The sequence below is a fragment of the Manduca sexta genome, chromosome 10, assembly GCF_014839805.1.
Source record: "Manduca sexta isolate Smith_Timp_Sample1 chromosome 10, JHU_Msex_v1.0, whole genome shotgun sequence".
Classification (NCBI taxonomy): Eukaryota; Metazoa; Arthropoda; class Insecta; order Lepidoptera; family Sphingidae; genus Manduca; species Manduca sexta.
In genome coordinates, this window is record NC_051124.1 from 9,187,222 (window position 1) to 9,210,508 (window position 23,287).

The following is a 23,287-nucleotide window of genomic DNA, read 5'->3' on the forward strand; positions in this document are numbered from 1 at the left end:
AACAAAAGTAACACCTAAAAAGTTATATGGCGATAAATTAGTAAATAGCGCCACAAAGGACAATGAACAAAGTCAAACTAATGCCAAGGTAATATGCAAATATACAGTTCTGTGAATCAAACATAAGACTAGATGATCCGAGAACAATATTCCCATCACTAATTTACATTCGTTCTCACGCTTTACGCGCAGCTCGAAATTAGTTTTTGCCCTATTCACTAGATATTGGCGCGATAAAGGCAGTTTGTCTCCGAGTCCTTTTCCCACAGGATCCTTTGTGAAAGTTATAACAAATACCTTTCATGAAGAAATCCTAAGTCTGCGCGTGACATGTTTAGTCCGATGGGCGTCGATACGGTCGCGGAACGTCTTCAATCAGGTTTTATGAGCCGTTTTTTGTTTCAATATACTATGAGAACAAATGTTTCTGATTTTTGTTGTTCTTCGTATTTAAGTCAATGTATTGGATTTTAAGGCGGTTATGACAGTGTTTGCGGCTGTGTGTGTGCAAATTGGCAATCCATAGTCTCTGCTTACCCCTATGGGCTAGAGGCGTGATACTATGTATAATGGTGTTTCGTAAAGCAGTTGATATTGTTGAAGAGCAAAGCACAATATATTTTAGAATATTGTCGACCAATATTAGGTTAAAACAAAGATTGTCTGATTACGAAGAAAAATAAGCCGGTACCATCATTAATATATTTGGAATATTGTGGACTGATCGACCAATATTAGGTTAAAATATAGCTTGTCTGATTACGAACAAAAATAAGCCTGTACCATTATTAATATATTTGGAATATTGTGGATTGATCGACCAATATTAGGTTAAAACAAAGCTTGTCTGATTACGAAGAAAAATAAGCCGGTACCTTAATTAACATTACCCAAGAAAGGAGACGAATAATTAATACAAACCGCCATACGTATCGATACAAAATCTACTGTAAAACCATAAACAATGATTATCGAGTATCGGTAATCTGTGTTTTTTTACCGAAATGATGTTTTGATAAGTCTCAGCCATTTGTTTTCTTTTAGTTCGTAAATACCTCCTGGTCTTTTATCTGGGCCGAGCGTTTTGTTTTCGCCCTTCATTATTCTTTAGATTTATGCTTGTGGGTCGGAAAAATATTTTGATTTAAATCAGCTCTTTGTAAATTAACTAAATATTGAAGTTAGGACGTGTTTAAACACGGCTATTAAACCTTATAGTTTTTTTTAACTAAACTATAGATTAATTCAACTACAATCTCAACATTAAAATTAAACTATTTTTCGGATTTCATTGCGGTTTTAATATTTTAGTTTTGTTCCCGACATTTCGACGTATGAACAACACCTCGGGCCCCCCCGTGACCATGAAGGCTGCAAAGTTTCGAAATGTGGGGAGAAAACTAAAATATAAAACCGCGATAAAATCCGAAAAATAGTTTAATTTTAATGTCCAACATTCGCGTAAATATAAGAAATCATTATACAATCTCAACGTAAATGTATTTCATTATGTTATTTTTCATCCAACGATACTATTCAAGTTTCCACGCTCGCAAATCGTAGCGCATGGTTATGACTTATGACGTAATGCTCATTCTTGTCAACCGATGTGGAGATAATAACAGCAATTATTCGAGCAAAGCCTGTGAACTTGAATTTTAATTAGCCATTGAAACACGCAAACCCGTTACACAGGTAGCAATTATGTAACAAAAAACATATTAATTCAACGCAATACAAAATCAAGAAGCGGATAAAAGTCACTAACGATGTTCCTGGTCCAGAAGAAATTAGATTGTGTGAGTATATTAATTGTAATTCTATTTAAATTGGCCATGTCCGTTTTACTGTAATTTTGGCGGTACTTGTTTTGCTCGAGTTGCAAATGGACTTTAATTTAATAATCAACAAAATTGTTTTCCTCTTCGTATATTAATTTTAATTTACACTCGATACGGTTAGGATTTTTTATTAAAAGGAAATATAAAAAAAATATTTAAAATGAAACCATTCATTAGGTACAAAAGTGTAGCGATGCGTCTTAAAATATAGTAAATTTTACTAACAAGATTTACATTGTTTAGGAACAGCTTTCCAATATATCTTTCTTCAGCAGTATGCCATAAATCTGCTAATTTGATATGTACACAGTCCTTTTCGTCCCTTCTCAGCAACAAGTTGCGTCTAGAAAGTATTGTTAGCCGTGATCTATTATTCTGATCCTCTAGTAATAGCGGATTTATTGCTCTTTAGACTATCGGTAACACAATAAAGCCTATGTGACTTAGTTCTTTGATTTCGCTGGTAAAATTGTAAATAATAATTTTAATGCATTCAATACCTCGTATGAAATTTTTTTCTTTACTAGGAGATTATGTATGAAGTGAGTTAGAATCTGTATCCTTAACAAATGCTTATGCCTAAAGTAAAATTTGTTCCAGTTACAGGATCTATGTTTTATAATGTCATGTCCTCTTCGTGTTTATTTTTTTTTTCTATGTATTGTAAAAGTCTGTAACATTCAGTGGAATTACTAGTACTTAATAAGTAATTTTCATCAATAAATCTATAATTATTATTAATATTGTGCGCAATATAAGACAAATTAATTGGTATCCTGAATATAATTACAGTTATTACACAAACCATTTGATTGCATCTTGCCTTAATTAGTATACGTCCTTTGATTGGGTTGTTGTTTCTGCAATATTTGACTCTCATAGTGCGATATGACAATTTGTTTGAATTAGATCATTAATACGTACATAACTGTATTGCTATTTATAATTCTAACCCATATTACTTATTTCATACCCATTTGATAAAATGAAATTTCCCGACGCCACAGCAACAATAAAGCCAAAATACTCAAATTTCAGAGCGTAAACGTAAAAAATAATACAGAATAAAAGAATTTGCGGGGCGGCTTCATGAAACATGCACGCCAAAGCTCCTCTCAACGTAATAAGACATTTTTATATTGGATAGAACAATACAACGTATTCTGACCACGTATGCCATTAAAGCACGCGTCCCTAGTTACGGAATAAGCAAAACATCACCGGCATCAATCTTACTAACCGTACTGTTGCATAGTAACTGCAAGCGTTACGGATGGATGGCTACATAAATTATGATTGCAAAGTAAAAAAAATGTTCGAGATTCGAGGGTTTTTGCTTACCATTCATTTATATTGTTAATGATTTAAATTATATTTAGAGTCTGTAGTAGGCTAATAACTTTTATTTTTGATCTGAAAGGGCTAGTGGTAGGGTATAATATATCCGACCGGATAGTAACCACCGTATTCAAGGTGTTAAAATCCGCCATAGTAGCCCACGTAAATGTGTGGCATTCGGAGATCAGCCTGTGTATATCCGGTTCCAATAGGCCGACATAATTGTGTTGTCTGTCGAGGGGTAATCATCTTTCGTCAGTCAACATTTTATTGGACCCCGCTCCACATACCATCAGGTGCAGTGGGCATTTTGCCGTGCATATTAGAAAAATACTAAGTAATTATTTGGCAGGAACTGCAACGACTGCTCACTGCAGTATCTTTTTTAAAGCTATAAATCTAATTTATAACGTTTTTAAAGTTCATAACCAATTCTATAAACCTCATTAGAAAAACTAGTAACCACACATAAGAATACTTAACCAGTTCCTTGGCAAAAAGTAGTTGTGGCTGATTTACAAGCGTTCATAGACTGTGACCACAATTAAGCAGCTTCTAACGCGGTCAGCGCTTTGATGAATAACGTGATGGTAAAAAGCTGGAGTCTTCGTGCATCGCCGAGCGCGGCAGCCGTTGCTCCTGATCATTACCAAGCATTCGAGGAATAGTTAAAGTTCAAACTGAAAAACAGAAACATGGTCTGTTAGTGTCTGTATTGCAATCCATTATGTCAATATATGATTGACGCCTTAGTACTCAACTGGTTTTTGCTTTTGCTTCTAACTTTTTTTAAGATAAACATAAGTAACGCCTAAAAAGTTATATGGCGATAAATTAGTAAATAGCGTCACAAAGGACAATGAACAAAGTCAAACTAATGCCAAGGTAATATGCATCTTCTCCTAGAATCTAAGTTCTATTATGAATAAAAAGTAGCTTCTTTGATCCATGGTTTGCGTGTTAAATCCATCGAATGGTTTCTGCGTTTCCCTCTAAATAACAAATTTCTTGATAACTAATTTCAATTAAATTCATGGGAAGTAGAATTTACGAGTTACATTTCTGTAACAGTATTTATCCGGTTCCTCTCAGCTAAGATTAAGATCTGCCTAGGATTGGGAGAATAGGGACTTATTATTTAGTCGACGTTTTCACCCACTTGATAACACAGCAGTTACATGACTAATTTTATAGAAAAAGTTTGTCAAGAATACGTTTCAAATGATTTGTGAGATTTTGCTTCTAACTTGCAAATTTGTCTATTGAAAATTCTTTTCCAGATTTAAATCTAAATAATATTTTACCCACATTACACTGCAAAAGTGTAGCTTACTATTATTGAAAAAGATTTTATCAATTCAGTAGATCCAAAGGTTACAAGTAAACTTAAAATCATTATTACATTAGTGTAGTTTGGCAAAGTTGTTAATATTTACATTATACGAGGAATAGTTGTTACTCTGATAGGTCAATTTAGCCCGTCTAATCTGTCAACCCACGGCGTCTGGAATATTGATTAACCCTTTGGGAACGCTCGGATACTTGATGTGCAATTTGTCTACAGTGACCCATTTTAACATAATTATTATGATGATCAATCACGGAGGTTCTGACGCTCAACTATATTCTTGACGTTATTAATATTATTTGTATTAAGTTTTGGTTAAGGAATTATATTCGAATTAATTGTATATTTACCATTTTCATCTAGTACTAAATCTATTTTCGTGATTCAAATCGTTGAATGTTTATTCATTGGCAATAGAAGAAAAAATTGTTAATCAAAAATGTTAGTCCTTATATTATACCTAATACTTCATCCTACTATGCCAGCTTTTGAAGCATTAACTCGAAAGGAAACTGATTCATTAAATCATTTTTGAACACATCACAGTTTTCACCCAGACATAACATAAAAATAACCGCTCTAAATTTTAAACCGTTCATAAAATATTTCCTTTCGCAACTCAAATTCCCAAATTCATGGAAGATCTCATGGTAATAATTTTAATGTCAATGTATGCGTCCGATATTACCCTTCTCACGTTTAATGAATATGCAAATTGGGAGCCAATCAGCAGTACAATTACCTATTTATCGACGATACCGTATAGTAGCGATGGAAATTAGAATTAGCTGGGAATTGGTTTTATATTGCCCTTTTCGGTGTTTTAGAGATTAGTGATTAAGTATTGTTAATTAGCTGTCTATGACTAATAAAGGGCCTGTTTATGGGTTATTCTGCTCAGTATCAGTCAGGAGTCTGGAATTTGTGCCCGATATGGCGATAGGCTCGCCCCCTATCACATCATGGGACGGAACACACTTGGCGAAAAGTGGGTGCCATGGTTGCGCCTCTGCATACCGCTTCGGGGATAAAATGCGTGATGTTGTGTGCGTTGTGTGTTTATGGGTTAATTGTATTTATTATATCGTCCTGTTATCTAATTCAAAGATTTTATGGTGGCTTTAAAATGATTTGTATTTGAACAATTCTTGATGACATTTTTATTTCTCTTGTCTCTGTTGGTCTTATTTTTACCTCTAATATCTATTTATCAATTAGACTACCTGGTTTTCTTATATTTTTAACTGACTGAAAAAATCTCGATTCTACGGTCTTGTATTTTTTCTTTATTACAAAATTTATGACGATGCTGACATCTCAAGGCTGTTAGGCTTCAAATATTTTACGCAGCGCCATTATAATGTATTCGTCACCTATAAAGTCTCGACCGGTTTAATTAACCATGCCATTGACCTCTGGTTAAATCGAGAGATATTTTGTAAATTTATGCACGCGATTTCGGTCAACGATTTAAAATCAGCTGTCGATTGTATTGTGAAACTTACTACTAACATCTGCTTTGAAAATGCATATAACTAGGTTATGAAATAAAATGACTAATCTGTAGTATATAAATATAATCGAAAATTAAGAAGTGCTAACCGAGATACCGAGGAATGAAGCCGTTTTAAACATCCGTATTCCTAGCATCCAGTAAGACGCTAATCACAAGAAACATTAAAATGCCAAACCAGAACTTTTATTGCTTTATTAGAAAAGGATATTACCTTGTACGTCATATGGGCTGTCGCCTAGACGCAACTCAGACTGGAACGTGTAATAAAATCTAGATTTTCCATATCCTCTCGTAATGGCATCGCATCTTTTTGTACATGTCCATTCACAACGGAAGCTGTGGGTGTTTTCTTATCGCCGCAAACGGGTGTAAAAGCAATGAACATGCAATGAAAGTTGAATGCGTTTGAATGTTCATTAATCACGTTTCCATTCATTGGATGCTTCTTGGCATTGGCATTTCTATTGATGAGCCTTCTAAGCATATGTAGATGCAATTTAATTAATTGCGCATTGATTACTACTAAATATGTAGGGATAAACGTAGATTTGGGCTTGAATATAAAAATATCTGTCATACATATTATCATTACAATAAGTTCTTCAGTTAATCATTGTAACTTTGACTTTAACCGCGACAATTTCAACTAATACGAAATAGTTCTACTCATGCTAAATTTAACAACTTGTCAACCTTCAAAAACAGCAAACAAAGCTGGTACCAACTAATAGCGAAAAACAAAGCGTGATTCGCGTATTTGTCGTAAAATTTAACTCGAGCGTCTGCCAGCACCAACAATGAGGTTCGTCGCTCTCCACTCGCTCGTTAGTCGCTTCCACTTTTACATTATATAAAAAGTTTTTTTCCCACACCCCGATGAACGCAAAGTTCTCAGGATTATCTGAACGCTCGGCACTATTCGCCTCTACTCGGCTCTCTTTGTTTCCTATAACCACCGATTTTAGTGCATTCTCCTGTTAACCGTACAAGGTTACGTGGCCTTGCGAGGCTTTTTACCGACACTTTGGTGGGTTGCTTCTGTTTTTTAAACTATGACGTAATTTTGATACGGATCTAGTTATTTTGATATGCTGCTTTTAGATTTTGTGTGCTCAGATATTGCTGCTTTTGGTGTTTTGTTAAAAGGCAGTAAGATTTTATCGGTCATAATATATTCATCGACTCATATCCTTTAAAAGATGGGACTCTTTGTTTCGCTCAATGCTATCGATATATTTCCGAAAAGGATTTAAAATCCGTCTAATAGCCATGAGAACGCAACTGCACATCGTTCAAATGAATCGGTATGCATATCGATAAAAATCGTATCGATTTTAGTAGATCGAGGCTTTCCGTCGAAGCGTTCTTTCATTTTGAACGTAACGAGAGCCGAACGGTCCAACTTCCTCCCAATAAGTGGATAATGACGTCTTGTTTCTTAGCACGACCGCAATTGCCATAGTTTTTGTAGTTGATCGCCTTTCCGTCGTGATTATTGAATGAAAAAAAATTAGGCGAATCACCGAAGCCAATGATGTCTTGAATAATTTTTGCTGGAGTGTATAAAGTGTACTATGCATTTGTCATAAGATTATTTGTTAGAACTTAGAAGTATGCATATCACTTTAAAATACACCTATTTTCAAAAATCATTTTCTAATTTCAGATAATTACAATCAGGATTTTACAACTCGCCTTCAAAGTATTATTATAAGAAAAAGTGACGCCGAACATATAGGAAAACTATAATCATTAAGCTGTAACTAAAAACATATTCTATACATAGTGTGGTTTCGGACTACAATCGATAATTGTAACATCGATAATTCAAAACTGCGGTGGCAGCGAAGCTCTTCGCACGGCTTCCGAACGGCTCGGCCAGTACCATTTCAAAACAATCGGATTCGACAATTCTAGGCTCCATTCAAGGAGGAACTCCAAACCAAAGCCACTTAATGTCGTCGCTTTCATTAAGACCAGAACTGAAGTTAGCAACTGGCCATTCACAATAGGTTTTGTTAATTTTGTAGCCATGAGTTTGTCTAGCAATTTTATAATCCTGCTTGGTTCAATCTTGAGTCTTTAATCATTTTTTTCAATTTATTGCGTAGCCTTGTAAACGAGCAATAGGTCACTTAATAAGTGCTCTGCATCACTTATAAAAAATCACGGTATTGGAAGAATAATTGTTGCGCCGCCAGCCTTAAGGGGAATGAATATGGTAATCCTTAATCCATGATTTTCTGAAGTCTATTACCAATAGTAAGGAATCTCGGCACCATACGAATAGCAGCTACTTGACACTTACGATCGATATTTTTTTGGGAGATAGATATGCCTAGGACGAGCCGTATCTTTCATTTTGTACACAAAACTAAAATGGGTCTGCTGCATGCTTCTACCAAGATTTAATAGCTGGCAAATAACTTGCACTCTACGACGTGGTGGGGGATTCTTTTTATACGTAACATTTACTTACAAAAAAGTCCACCACCACGCGGTAGTCTTCTCAAGTTATTTACCAGTTAGTATACCAAACTTGCCATGACATTTGTGCTATAAAACATATTTCTACGTCACATTACATTTTGCCATAGGTCCAAATAATGTGCCCCCGTAAGTTGTCCACGTAAACTTACATGATTTATTCAAAGATTTGCTCGTAAATTCAGTGTTATCCGACTCGCCCCGGGGAGCAGATGGCGGCGTCGTCTTTTTTGCACCGAATTAAATTCTCACGTTTATTTTCCGTGTTGCTTGTTCATATTTTTGTTGGGCTAGGTGTTGCTCGCGGCTTCGTCCGTGTGTAGCCTTTACCGCTACAAAAGTCTCAAAAACAATACGTTGCTTGCGCCATCTATGAAAAAATCTGATAAAAAAAATCACTCTAAATTCCCTAAAACCATACGACGCTAGCGCCATCTATTGAAAAAATCAGATTAAAATGCAATAAAATCCTCATGGAAGCAAATTACCGAGATAAAAAGTAGCCTATGTGTTAATTCAGGATATGGTCTAATCGGGAGCCAAATTTCAACCAAATCAGAAAAGGTGTTTCCGTGTTTAGTTCTAACGAACATACAATTATCGACAAATCTGCACAAACTTTCGCATGTATATTATTTAGATTAGATCTATTGGTGTTATAAGTTTGAGATCACTGATTACCATGGCTACATGTCACATCTAATAAACCGATGCGATTTTAGATCACAAAACATTTCTTACAGCATTGAACGTAACCCTGTTATATTTCGTAGCTTTTTGTATAATAATAAGTGTTAGAGTGGCTCAACAACCTATACAAATCTGTATCTTTATATATTCCTATAAAAATATATTTTTTTTAATTATAAGTACAGGTATAAAAGAAACGATATCTTAAATCTAAATCTATTATTTTGAGTGCCCAATCGAGTCAGCTGTAACTGCTTTTGTTTATATAGAACGGATATAAACCGATTAAAAATTAGTTCCACTACCCATAAAGAAGAGACAAGTGCAGTGTCTGAAATGTGGAAGTCGCAAACAAATTTCTAGGTGTTTGTTAATAACACCTAATTGGGCAATTTTGTGAATAGCCCCGTCTTTATGAGACTATTGACTCATACGGATGATGGCGCCAAACTGTGACTAGTATGTTAATCAGACGACCGCCGCTACCACAAACTCTCGACAATTACCGGCCGGCAACCAAACGAGTTTGGGACCGCACTCGTGTGACGCGAGTTTTTGTCGCCCGTGGTAGCGGCCACGCCGGAAATGTTACCTGTTTATCGACTGCATCCTTGTGCTACAACATTTTTTGTACACCTTTTATTATTTTAACAATGTAGATGTAATTAAAGCTTTCGAGTCGAAAGATTTGTGGCTTGTACGTCACTAACCTTGTTTAACGGCTACTAAATTAGTTTTAAACGACTAAATAAGTGTTTTATTTTGTTACAGATCTTTCATAAGTAATGAGCGAGCAATAAAACGAAATGCATTTACAAATAGCTTTAATGTTAAGCATCTTTTTACTCTGCGATGCGAAACTGCCAAGATTTAAGCAACATACTATATCAAATGGGTTAACGAATCCCAAACAAAACACGCAAGCGATGCGACTACTGCAAGTAGAGGCGAAGAACGAGAAAACTAGTGCAATCGTCGGTGAATACAAAACGAGACATCGGAGAGATGTGTTCGATTCGAAGTCTTATGAATCGAGTTTGACGTGGGCTCACTCGGAGAGATTAGACGACAACGGCGATGTTTTATTACGCTGGGTGAATTCGGATTCGAGTATAACGTTCAGGTTGGAAGCGAGAACTCGTGGTTACGTCGCGCTGGGCTTCAACTCTGCGAGAAACGTGAGAGGAGCTGATTTGGTCGTCGCCTGGGTAGACGACAGGAATGGCAACGCGCAAATTTTGGTGAGTTTTAAAAATCAAACATCTGTCGCTTCGTTCGCACGGTGTTGTGTATCCGAATTTAAAACTGCATAAATATGTATTCGGATATTTTTAGATATTTATTACCGTTTTATAACTCTCATTAATTAGATTGTTTATCTCTTCCGTGTATTATATTTAATATAAATTACAGTTCCTTCACCTTTTTTTTGATAGATTTCTCACGATTTAATATTAATTTAATTTTTAAGGAAACGAACGAATTATCTTTAGCAGTAGTTAGAGTGTCATTGTTAGGTAAGTTAATTAGTGATTTCGCATTCATTATGCAAATGCGATGGCCGGATACACGTTCAAATGCCCTGTTTATTCTATTTAATAGATTTGCTGTCGTATTTTCTTTTAACAATGGGACGAGTTAATGTCCTCATGAAGTTCTGATAATTATCACATTTCTATGTTAGAGCGAGCAATTATAATTCTAAAGAACAAGCGGAAAAATCTAAGGAACGTTTTAGTTTTAATATTAATGTTAGCTACTGAATATTGAACCTTGAAACAGTTTAATATGATTTTTTTTTATTAAAGAATATACAGTTTATTATCCCTTGTGTGGAATATTAATGCAAAAAAAATAATGTGTACAATGAAATCTATTTGTTTATACCGTTTATCTGTTTTGAGTCATTGACATCGGTATTTTTGAGTGACTCATGCATACTATTCGCGATTGCTATTCGTAATGCAAAGAAATCTTTAGTACGCACTTTTTTTACTACGTATTATTATTGCTTTTGAGTTTCGCATAATGTGGTCAGTTATACTCTAGCTTGTAGGTACCTACATTATTGAGCTGCGATAGCCTAGTTGGGAATGGACTGCCGAGAAGAATGTCCGCAGGTTCAAAACCCAAGGGCAAGCACCTCTGATTTTCTAAAGTTATTGCATTATTTGTGACTTATCGCTTGCTTTAACGTTGAAGGTAAACATCGTGATAAAACCTGCATACTCGAGAAGTTCTCACTAAACATATTGAGGGTATGTGAACTCTGCCAATCCGTACTAGGCTCGCGTGGTGGACTAAGGCATAATCCCTCTTATTAGTAGAGGAGGCCCGAGCCCAGCGGTCCGGCAATATATACATGATAATATAGATATGATCAGCCATACAGCGTAGCGTGTACGTAAATATTTCTGTCTACATCCAAAACGCCAGGCCGACAAAAAGCAAGCTACTGTTGAAGTATGCAACATCTCACGTTGTTAATGTCTTACCAGAATTAAAAAAGTTATCACTATACATGCTGTCCCTACGTTTAATCGTCGAAATTTCAGTCCTACTTGCTTCTTAGAGCATAAAATAGCTTCAAGCGATAAAGATATTTTTTAGTTTTTATCGTCATAACAAAATAATTTTGACAACCCTAGTTCTCCGGTTATTTTTAATTACACGGCAGTGACATTATATATAGAAGGTACAGTGCAGCCCGAAAATAATAATCAAGGAGAGACGCGTCGGTCACCACAATGTACCGGCACGTGTTACCGCATAGAGAGTACAATGATTGTAGGGATCATTGATAGAAAAAAGCGAAAAAAAAGCGGCGATAGCCTAATTGGGTGTGAAACGGACTGCCGAGACGAATGTCCGCAGGTTCAAATCCCAAGGGCACACACCTCTGACTTTTCTAAAAAAATCATGTGTGTATTCTTTGTGAATTTATCGTTCGCTTTAACGGTGAAGGAAAACATCGTGAGGAAACCTGCACATCTGAGAAGTTCTCTATAGGAATTTCGAAGGTGTGTGAAGTCTACCAATCCGCACTAAGCCAGCGTGGTGGACTAAGGCCTAATCCCTGTCAGTAGTAGAGGAGGCCCGTGCTCAGCAGTGGGCAAGTATATAATACAGGGCTGATATTATATTATAGGGAGGGCCTGTTTCACAACTGAGTAAATACTACTCTTTACAAATGTATAAGCCAACCAAATACAGAAGTCACTCTAATCTCGTTCCCAAATAAATGATAATGAAATTAGTATTATCTATATTAGCTGTTTAATCCATTGATTGTCTGTCAGCTACCAGGTGGTCGCTGGTAGCCCTTAGAAAGAGACTTTAATAGGCATGAAATAAAGTACGTTTTTGTTAATTCTGTTTTTACAGTCTGATTATACATTATTACGATAACTGTCAAATATAATACTTAGAACTTGTGAAAGCGGCCTTAATTGTCATTTCACTTCCGCGGTAATTATAAAATCTGTAACTCTATCGTCCATTATCTTACGGTGGATGACATCTACGCAAGTCATTTTCCGCTCCAAACGCAAACCGCAGGGTTGGCAAGAGCGTATTTTTTTCTATAGAAACAATAGTTTTGCGAGTTTTCGACGGGCGTGTCGTCGACCGAGAGTCGAACCGTGACGGTCAACACGCTGTTACGAATAATACAAATTGTGTGGTAATGTATTTAAGATGGAACGTTTTTGTGGTACAGGATGGTTGTTGTGGATAAAAATTATGATAGACATGGTGTTGCTCGTGGCACGCATGCGTTAAAGACATGCTACAAAAATCCCTAAATCACTGTAGAGATCGCTAGCGCCATCTATTTAAGTGATTAGAATATAAAATTTATTTATTTCTTATGAAAGTAAATTACCGTGACAAAAAGCCTATGTGTTAATCCAGGACCTGGTCTACCTGTGTGCCAAATTTCATCCAAATCCGTTAGTCTGTTTCTGTGTTTACTTGTAACAAACATTTAAACATTATCGCATTTTTTTACATTTAAGTTACTAGTAGGTAGGAAGTGAGATTAGTGGACCTTTCAACAGCGTAACTTTTTCCAAATTACAGTAATATTTAACGATACAAATAGTTCAGTTAAAACAGAATCTCGACAAACGAGATATGATGTCCCTCATTATGTCCAGTAGTTACACTGGCTACAATTCTAAATTTAAACTTCTGTACAGTTTCAATTTTACCCCCATTTACTAGATTCCCTGTATTATTAAAAAACGTTTGAATAATTAAATTTCTATCCCTAAAGGAACGCTCCATACGAAATAAGTTTAGTTAGGATTAAGTGAAAACATCTGAGGATCTCGCTAAGTCGACTTGACCTGATAGTTAGTAAGTCAAAGCCGCACTTGCCCCAGAAATAACGGGCCTAAAGTGTTCAGAGTCGATGCGAGAAATTAAACCTTTAGCTATGTGAATACTTTATATCGTTACAGAATCATAATGTACCTTATTATAGGGTAGTTGAATACATTTTTAAAAACATTTATTAAAAGTAAATGCCATACAAAATCTAAGGACAAATAAATCCATGAGGTCCCTGAAGGGGTAGACAGAGGTGTAACTGGTACACCCACTTTCTGCCGTGTGTATTCCGTCACATGTGATAGGGGGCGAGCCTATCGCCATATCGGGCACAAATTCCAGACTCCGGCCTCATATGGAATAGGAATATATCACTTCCCAACTCGGGGTCGAACCCCAGACCACAACACTGCAGTCACGTAATACAAACTACGCCACTGACGCAATAAATACATAATATTCTTTTGTATAATTGGTAATGATTGTGCAATGAATTACTCAAAGAAGTATTTGTAAGATATCCAAATAAAAACAATCGATTAATACTACTAGAGGTTTCATTAAAGGTCGAAACAATGTCAGTGGGGTTTTATAAATAGTTTTGCCTCAGAGATAACATGAAATTCGGTGAAATGAAGGGAATGATAAATGTTCCGTTCATAGTTTTGTTATTATCGAATTAAAAGAATAGCCAATATATATTTTTTTATTTATCTAAAATATATGACGGCGATAGCCTAGTTGGTTGTGAAACGGACTGCCGAGACGAATGTCCGCAGGTTCAAATCCCAAGGGCACACACCTCTGACTTTTCTAAAATTATGTGTGTATTCTTTGTGAATCATTGCTTGCTTTAACGGTGAAGGAAAACATCGTGAGGAAACCTGCATACCTGAAAAATTCTCTATAGGAATTTCGAGGGTGTGTGAAGTCTACCAATCCGCGCTAGGCCAGCGTGGGGGACTAAGGCCTAATCCCTCTCAGTAGTAGAGGAGGCCCGTGCCCAACAGTGGGACAGTATAATATACAGGGCTGATATTACTATTATTATTAAAATATATGAAACCGTTTGAAGTTTTGCAATTCTGAATTCGTTCAGCTACTTTTGAGGCTGACTGTACATATCGACCGTTCACGAAGCGCGACTCATGAGGATGTGTCACCAAGATGGGGTTTTCCTCCTCGATGACCTAATAATGACGTTTTAGTATGATATTGAACTAATCACGACCTCATACAATTTATTAAGAATGGGTTCAATTACTGTCAGGAAGTAACAAAGGTTACGGAGGATAGTGGAGTCCCTTGGTGGCGTAGTTGTAACAATACAACTGGTGCGTTGAGGGTTCGAATCTTGAGTCGAGCAAGTGATTTTGGGTTTTTCTGCCCAGCATTAGCTCGGAGTCTGGAATTTGTGACCGATATGGCGATAGGCTCGTCCCCTATCACATCATGGGACAGAATACATTCGTGGATGTATTAGATGAAACTCTGCCTACCCTTCCGGGGATAAAAGGCTTATGTGTGTGTGTGGTAGATTTGAGTTTACTGCTAATCTCAAGCAACGCCGCAGTATTTTTTTACAGCAAATAGTAAAAATAATAATATCAGCCCTGTATCATAATATACTGTCCCACTGTTGGGCACGGGCCTCCTCTACTACTGAGAGGGAATAAGCTTTAGTCCACCACGCTGGCCTAGTGCGGGTTGGTAAACTTCACACACCCTCGAAAATTCCTAATACAGAATTTCTCAGGTATGCAGGTTTCCTCATGATGTTTTCCTTCACCGTTAAAGCAAGCGATAATTCACAAAGAACAGCAAAGGTGTACAAAAAATAAAAAATGACAATTTTATTCTTTCCTACATTTCAAAGGACTTACTGGAACGTTCAATCTTTGGCTGATTGAATTAGAGTTCATTGCAGTGCTGACAATGTTGCGCGTCCTACAGCCGGCCTCCGCATACAAATGCATTCTTAGCTGAATTAATGCCAGATGTCGGGGCGTTTATGTCGCCATCCCTTAGTTATGTTGGTAGGGGTTTACTGGGATAACTTTCTTTAGAAACATTTGTTTTCTTACTGGTAGGATATATTTCGCACTCTTAATAAAATAATGGCCATTTCAAAATTGTTAATTTGTGGCAGTCGTCGAAAAAATTTCTTTGCTAGCTTTTTTTTAAGTTGCTATAAAAAGGAGCTTGTTAAAGATAGGTAAAAAATGAAATTATAGCATGAAAAAAAGGGAAAAATTAAAAGGTCGCAAACAGAAATTGGTTGTTTGACGATTCCCACAAATTGGCAAATTTGGAATGGGTCATTATTTTATTAAGGGTGCCATTTTATATCCGCCCAGATTGCGACCGACAAGGTGTCAAAACCCACCATAGTTGTCAATTTTAGTGTCGCGTTCGAGGATCAGCATGTTTATCCGACCAACAGGCCGGCATAATTGTGGCGATTGCCGAGGGGTATTCATCTCTCGTCAGTCGACATTCTATTGGACACCACTTACCATCAGGCGCGGTCGGGTCACTTTGCTGTGCACGTTTAAAAAGAAGCCTAAGACTTGTCCGAAAAACCAAATATCGCTCTAATCAAGTTGCAATAAATTTTGTTTTTGAACGAAGTTCCTCTGTAAGCGTGGCGAAGAATGAAATTTTCCAAAAGGAAACCCGACACAACCTACAAATAGTTCTAATCATTTTTATATTTCACGCAAATGACGAAAGAGAAGCCGGTTATATGGACACTTGGCCATTGCTGCTCCTGTATTTAATCTTTAAGTCTTAATAAAGTGAGGCATTACTATTTAAAAGTAAACTTGAGTTTTCTATAGCTAAAATGTGAACCGAATAAGGCGTTTGCGTGGCCGCAGTCGTACTTTGAAATGGTAATGAACTCTGCCTACACTTTTGACATTTGAGATTTTAAATATCGGTTTCTAAAAATAGATTTCCTTTCATGGTTATAATTGCAGGTGCAACTCTATTTCCTTCTTTCTTCAGGCTCGCTCTATTATGTCATGGATCGGTGATAATGCGGAAAGTGGTAGCCCAGGTTGCACCTCTGCTTACCTCTTAGAATAAGGGCCTGATGATTCTTTTTTTAAATTCTTATGGGATGAAAATATATTATTTTGTGAAATACCCTCTTAGTGTCTCCGATTTGAAACAATGGTTATCCGGTTATTTTTGCCGGTACAATTAAATTTTATTACCACAAAGTAATAAAGATTTAACGGCTCTAACGAGATACGATCGGCCCAAATTGTGTAATCAGGGGCCCGATTGTGGATGCTATCCAATCAAGGCAGGTTTTCGTTCCAAATAAAATACTTTTATCAGTAATAGATCGGTTCACATCTGCAGATGTTGCGGTGAGTAAACATGGAATTAAAATAGTTAGTTTTTTTATCATGTTTTAGGTTTAATGAGGTGTTATTTTAATGTTATGTCTTTACCAGAAAACAAAAGACGACATTGTCGTTGTGTTTCTCAAATTTACAACGTTTACTTTAAAAAGATAAAGTAAAAATGGCGCCCGAAAATATGTTTTTTTTTCATGGTCAGGCCGTCAAAATGTAGGTGAGTTTCTATTTAATTAAATACAACTGAAATTTATTACTTTGACTAAGTATATTGAAACCGTCGCCTATTGTAGCGGTCGCGTCACAATGATACTGGCTACTACCCTTTATAATGCACCAGTTTTTATCACATTTGTATACCTTTTTACATCTCCATTTTTTGCACTTACATTATATGTATTATCTATAATATATATAAGTACGAATCAAGAGCAAGACACTAGTCCCACGCTAATTTATGCGTCCTTGGAAATTACTCTGAATATATTAATATTAAACTTATTGACATTAAGTTTGTAATGTCGAGTTCATAATGTTTTTATAACTAAAATCTATTATCGATTTCTCGTGTAGGTATGAATCGACCTTAATATAATATAGGGCATTGGAAATTTGCGCTTTGAAATCATTTCTTTCTCAGATACCTGAAGTTTCCAGATAACCCCTTTTTTGTGAAATGAGAATCCGTAACGTCACAATAGTCCGTCCGTCGAGTATTTTACACCTGATATGTTCGAATAGAAATGGAGGGTTAACTGAGAAATATTTTCTTTTATGGCTGTTCTATTTAATTTATCTTCTTGTGATTATATCTGAATCTATAATATGAAGATTAATGTAGACAAACTGATTATAAATGATATTATTTAAAACAATGCTTCTTAAAAAAAATATTATTAAATATGGAGCTTGTTTTAATCAAAATGATGGAGGAAATTTGAAAGTACTCCTGAACTACTAGATAGTAAAAACGCCTGCTGATTCGCAATGGGCCAGTGTAGTGGATTAATACCTAAACCTTCTCAGCAGTAGAGGAGACCTGTACCCAGCAGTGGTGGTATATACAGGGATGATATTATTTTATACAGGGCTGATATTATTTTTACATATTAAAAAGTCTGCATCTTCATTCTTGCTTAGGGCATAACGCCGTGTTTATTCTCTTTTGAATAAATATACATATAATATTTTTCCACATATTTTGTATATACATAATTTAACACTTCCTACATCCAGGACGCCTTATAAACTTGGAGAAAACAGAGTAATTTATATGGATGGCACTTTGTTCCTTATGCTTATTAACATAAGATTGTAACCGTTAAAAACACATAAAACTCTAGATGGCAGAAGACGCAGTACGTTTCCCACGTTTTATACGGAAGTAGTACGCCCTTACGTCATTGCAGTTGTTGATCCTTGTGCGCAATTTGTATTCGGCTTGCCTGTACGGTATGAAGATGTGAATATATTTAATATCTGGCTGGATTTGTTAAGTGAATTGTATTTTGATCCTTGGTGTTAAATAATTAATTAAATATTAATAAAATTATACAATTACTTATTGTTTTATGTATCAAAATCATATGTATGGTGTATGTTTTGTTGGTTGTCCAAAAAAAAAAAATATTTGAAGTATCAAATAAATTTCTTGATACATTATTTGAATCAAACGACGAGATTAAATTAACCGTCCGATTGTTTATGAGTTTCAAAACTGCCTGTAAACAAGAAAGACCGTCGGATTTTTCATTCCAAGCACTGCGCTCGTCACCTTAAGACATAAAATGTTTAAAGTACCCTGAGTTTTTTATTCTCAAAGGAATCGACAAAATAGTTTTTAATTTAAGTTCAATATGTCGACAAATTGTTTCGCGAGGCGTGGAGGGGGGAGGTTCCAGTATTTGATACGAAATTCGTCCCCCCCAAGTGTCCTGGGTTCAATATCCAAATCTGAACACGACAGTGCTTAATACTAGGCAATAAGGTCGATTAATATCGAAGCCGATTAGCTTAATACACGACAGCACTTAGCAACCTGATGATGATCATCTATCTCGCTGCTTTTGATCGTGATCGTTAAACAATGTCTTTAAGCTGTCTTAGTGTTTCCATATAAATTAAGTTTTAGATTTAAAGCCAATCTGGAGTTAAATGTGGTCCATTGAAATTCAAAAGAATTTACTATCACCCACGTTACGCATTGTTTGGACTTTTGATATAAAAAAGCTATCGTTTTTTGGAAATAGAAACAACTTTTCTTTTTATATACGCCTTGCGTCTAGATTTTGGATACAGTGGCTTTATTCCCCATCATAAGGGCCCCAAGTGAATTAAGAAAAGCATTTTAATTAACGTATTTTTTTTTTTGGAAAAAAATACGTTTTTATAAGTTTTGGTAATAGACCTGGCTTTATTCGCGACCATAGCGTTGAAGTCTTATTTGTTTTTTTTTTTTATTGCTTCGTATGACGAGACGAGCTTGCCGTTCGCCTGATGGTAAGCCATACGACCGCCCATAAACAGTAGAAACACCATCCAACACCTTAAATTACAAAGTATTGTTTGGTATTCTACTACGCTCGCCATCCTGAGACAGTCTCAGTATGAACTAAAGTTTATCTGAAAACTGATGTCCTTTATAAGTCTAACAAAAGGTTTATTATTATAATTACTGAGATAAATGCTTTGATGGAAAATTTTGCTAAACAAAGGTTATAGTTGTGGTTGATAAGGAGTGAATTCTCATTGTCATTGCGATAAGGTTGTTATTCGCTAAGATGTTTAGGAATAATGTTTTGGAAAATAGAACTCTTTATTCTATAAAGAATGTTGTTTTTTTTTCAATTCTTGAATGGATTACTAACTAAAATTTACATTAAATCTATACTTATTATATAAAGCTGAAGAGTTTGTTTGTTTGTTTGAACGCGCTAATCTCAGGAACTACCGGCCCAAACCGAAAAATTCTTTTTACGTTGGATAGCCCTTTGTTCGTGGAGTGCTATAGGCTATATATCATCACGCTATACCCAATAGGAGCGGGGCAGTAATGGCTAATCTCAGGAACTACCGGTCCAAACTGAAAAATCTTTTGCGTTGGATAGCTCTTTGTTCGTGGAGTGCTATAGGCTATATATCATCACGCTATACCCAATAGGAGCGGAGCAGTAATGGCTAATCTCAGGAACTACCGGTTTGAACTGAAAAAATCTTTTTGTGTTGGATAGCCCTTTGTTCCTGGAGTGCTATAGGCTATACATCATCACGCTATGACCAATAGGAGCGGAGCAGTTATGAAACATGTTGCAAAAACGGGGAAAAATTATTAGTTTTGAGAGCTTCCGTTGCGTGCGCTGCGTAAACGGTTAAAGTTATGCAACAATGATGTATGACGGGATTGTTCCTCTTAAAAGTTCTAAAAATATATTATAAAACAAAGTCCCCCGCTACATCTGTCTGCCTGAACGTGTTAAACTCAAAAACTATCCAACGTACTAAGATGAAATTTGGTATGGAGACAGTTTGAGACCCTGGGAACAACATAGGCTCCCGGGAAACTACTACTTTTATAGCGAAAAACTTTAGCCTGAAAAACTTTATAACGCGGGCGGAGCCGCGGGCAAAAGCTAGTTATTTAATAATTCCTGAGAGGGTTGTGGACTGCATAGGAAATGAAAGTTTGTTATTTTATAAGTAAACAAATCAGAAAGGACTGCTGAGAGAAATGTCCGCAGCGTCAAAACCCAAGGACACGCACCACTGACTTTTCTAAAGCAATCGCTTGCTTTAACGGTGAAGGAAAACATCGTGAGGAAACCTGCATACCTGGGAAGTTCTCTGGAGGAATTTTAAGGGTGTGTGAAGTCTACCAATCCGCATTATCCCTCTCAGTAGTAGAGGAGGCCCGTGCCTAGCAGTGAGACAGTATTTAATACGTGGCTTGTATTATAATTATTATTAATAAATTAACTGGTATTGTTATGTGCAAGTGATTTTCATCATAATTAGTTCAAAACTAAAAGGTAAGTTGACCTTTAGTAAAACAAAACAATTACCATCTATCCGTTATTGTGTGCACAATTGTTCTTATTTGGTATAGCTCTATGAATTATTCTTTGTGCTGTAACGTTCGCATTGTTTCGGTCTTAAGAGTCACTTGAAAGAGGTTTTATGTCTTTTTTTTTATATTTCTATTCGTTTTGTAGTTTTTAGTGACCAGTTACAAATCCGGGTTCCAAGTTACGATGTCATTTACGTTACACATTTTAAATAGTTAATATAATGTTAAAATTTTTGTGAGATATGCTTTTAAGTTTATACTGTTATGAAAATTACAATATTTTTTTACGACACCTAAATAAATGAGTTGTTTTATTGTTGGTATACTATAATATAATAATAATAAATTTGTTTATTGTAAAAAACTACAGTAATATATTTAAACTCTAACAATCTGAGTTAGGGTATAAAATATTACATTTTTCATAAAATATGGGAGTGTCTAAAGCCAAACTAGGAAGAACCCGTAATTTGGTCTGCAGTGCTGATCTGGAGTTATAATTATCTAATAGCGTCTAATAAATGTATACAAGGTTGTGTGTGTGTGTGCGTGCGTGCGTGCATGCGTGCGTGCGCGTGTGTGGGTGTGTAAAAGTGTTTATGTGAAATATTGTATAACAATATAATTACATGGTTTCCGAATCGTACGCGTGTATTCAAACTACATTCTCGCTTTCTGGCGCAAACGAAATTGAGTCTAATTGACACCATATCACAAATAGCCGGTCAATAAACACGAAATCAATGTATGAGTGTCATGCACATAACAGTATACATCCGAACCCATACAATCCCACCCCACCAATAACCAAAGCTTAACCGCTCCCGTGTAGGATCCCGCTTTGTTAACTATCTGTACGCTCGAGTACTAATGGCTCAAGTTTAATTTATTTGCTTATTGGCTTTACTGGCGAAGTTTGTAATTTTTTTTATAGTTATACGCGTACAGCAAAGTGAATCCAACTGGACCTGATGGTAAGTGAAGTGGGGTCTAATTGACTGAAGAGTAAGATTACCCCTTGCCAGTCGACACAATTTTGCCGGCCTGTTGGATTCGGATATATATAGGCTGATCCCGGAGCGCGACACACGTGGCCCTCTATAGTGGGTTTTAATACTTTGTTATACGGGCATATATAAAATATATCCCATCACCAGCAAAGTATATTTTATACATTACTGATAGTGTTCGCGTAATAGCAATTGTTAGTAGTCTTTCGATGAGTCGATTTAAGATCGAAGAATAGTCAATGTCGGCATAATTCTGGCGACAGTTTAAGGCAACTTTTCCTATTGTCGACATTGTTTTCGGATTACATTTTACTCTTTCACAACGCTTGTCAGCCTTCCCCAGAACCAGCGATCGAACACTTAACAGTTTTACGGCCAAAGTACTGCTCTAAATCAATATCTATGACGCGCTGTAATAGCGAAAATTAGAACTGCGTTTTTTTTGTTGTAGAAAAAGTTCTTTATTACTACCGCCCAACCTTCGTGGAAGAAGAATCCTAGCAAAAATCAAACCAGTTAAATGCAATGTTAAGTACAATAACTACACTTTAAACACACAATTCTTTGAAAAATGGCGATACGAATAAATTACTTTTAATATTTAAAGATACACGCGGTTAATGGCACACCTCCACGTAATAAAACTCATTGGAATTTATTTAGTAACGTACTTTTTTGCGTGACATTAAACCCGCTCACGTTCTCGCATAACCAGAAATCGACTAAAACATGTAAAATATGTCCCATTTGTACGTGTAATTGTAATGCCATTAAAATTCGTCGCGTTACGCTCGATGAGTCATTGTCGATATTCACTAACCGCCATCGTAGTCTATGGTTATATTACACTAGCTTTTGCCCGCGGCTCCGCCCGCGTTATAAAGTTTTTTAGGCTAAAGTTTTCCGTTATAAAAGTAGTAGTTTCCCGGGAGCCTATGTTCTTCACGGGGTCTCAAACTGTCGCCATACCAAATTTCATCTTAATACGTTGGGTAGTTATGAGTTTATCACGTTAAGGCAGACAGATGCAGTGGGGACTTTGTTATATTATTTAGAACTTTTAAGTGAAACAATCCCGTCATACATCATTGTTGCATAACTTTAACCGTTTACGCAGCGCAGGCAACGGAAGCTCTCAAAACTCATAATTTTCCCCGTTTTTGCAACATGTTTCATTACTGCTCCGCTCCTATTGGTTATAGCATGATGATATATAGCCTATAGCACTCCAGGAACAAAGGGCTATCCAACACAAAAAGAATTTTTCAGTTCAAACCGGTAGTTCCTGAGA

The 23,287-nt window shown here is 36.1% G+C and overlaps 1 protein-coding gene across 1 annotated transcript in view; it reads left to right on the plus strand.

Moving 5' to 3' along the window:
• Positions 1-23,287, plus strand: part of LOC115442700 (MOXD1 homolog 1) — a 79,694-nt gene that overhangs the window by 28,720 nt on the left and 27,687 nt on the right. Inside the window, exon 2 of the mRNA XM_030167834.2 lies at positions 9,992-10,461. Within this exon, the coding sequence (XP_030023694.1) occupies positions 10,027-10,461 (435 nt within the window). The 5' untranslated portion in view covers positions 9,992-10,026. The remainder of the gene's footprint in view (positions 1-9,991; positions 10,462-23,287) is intronic.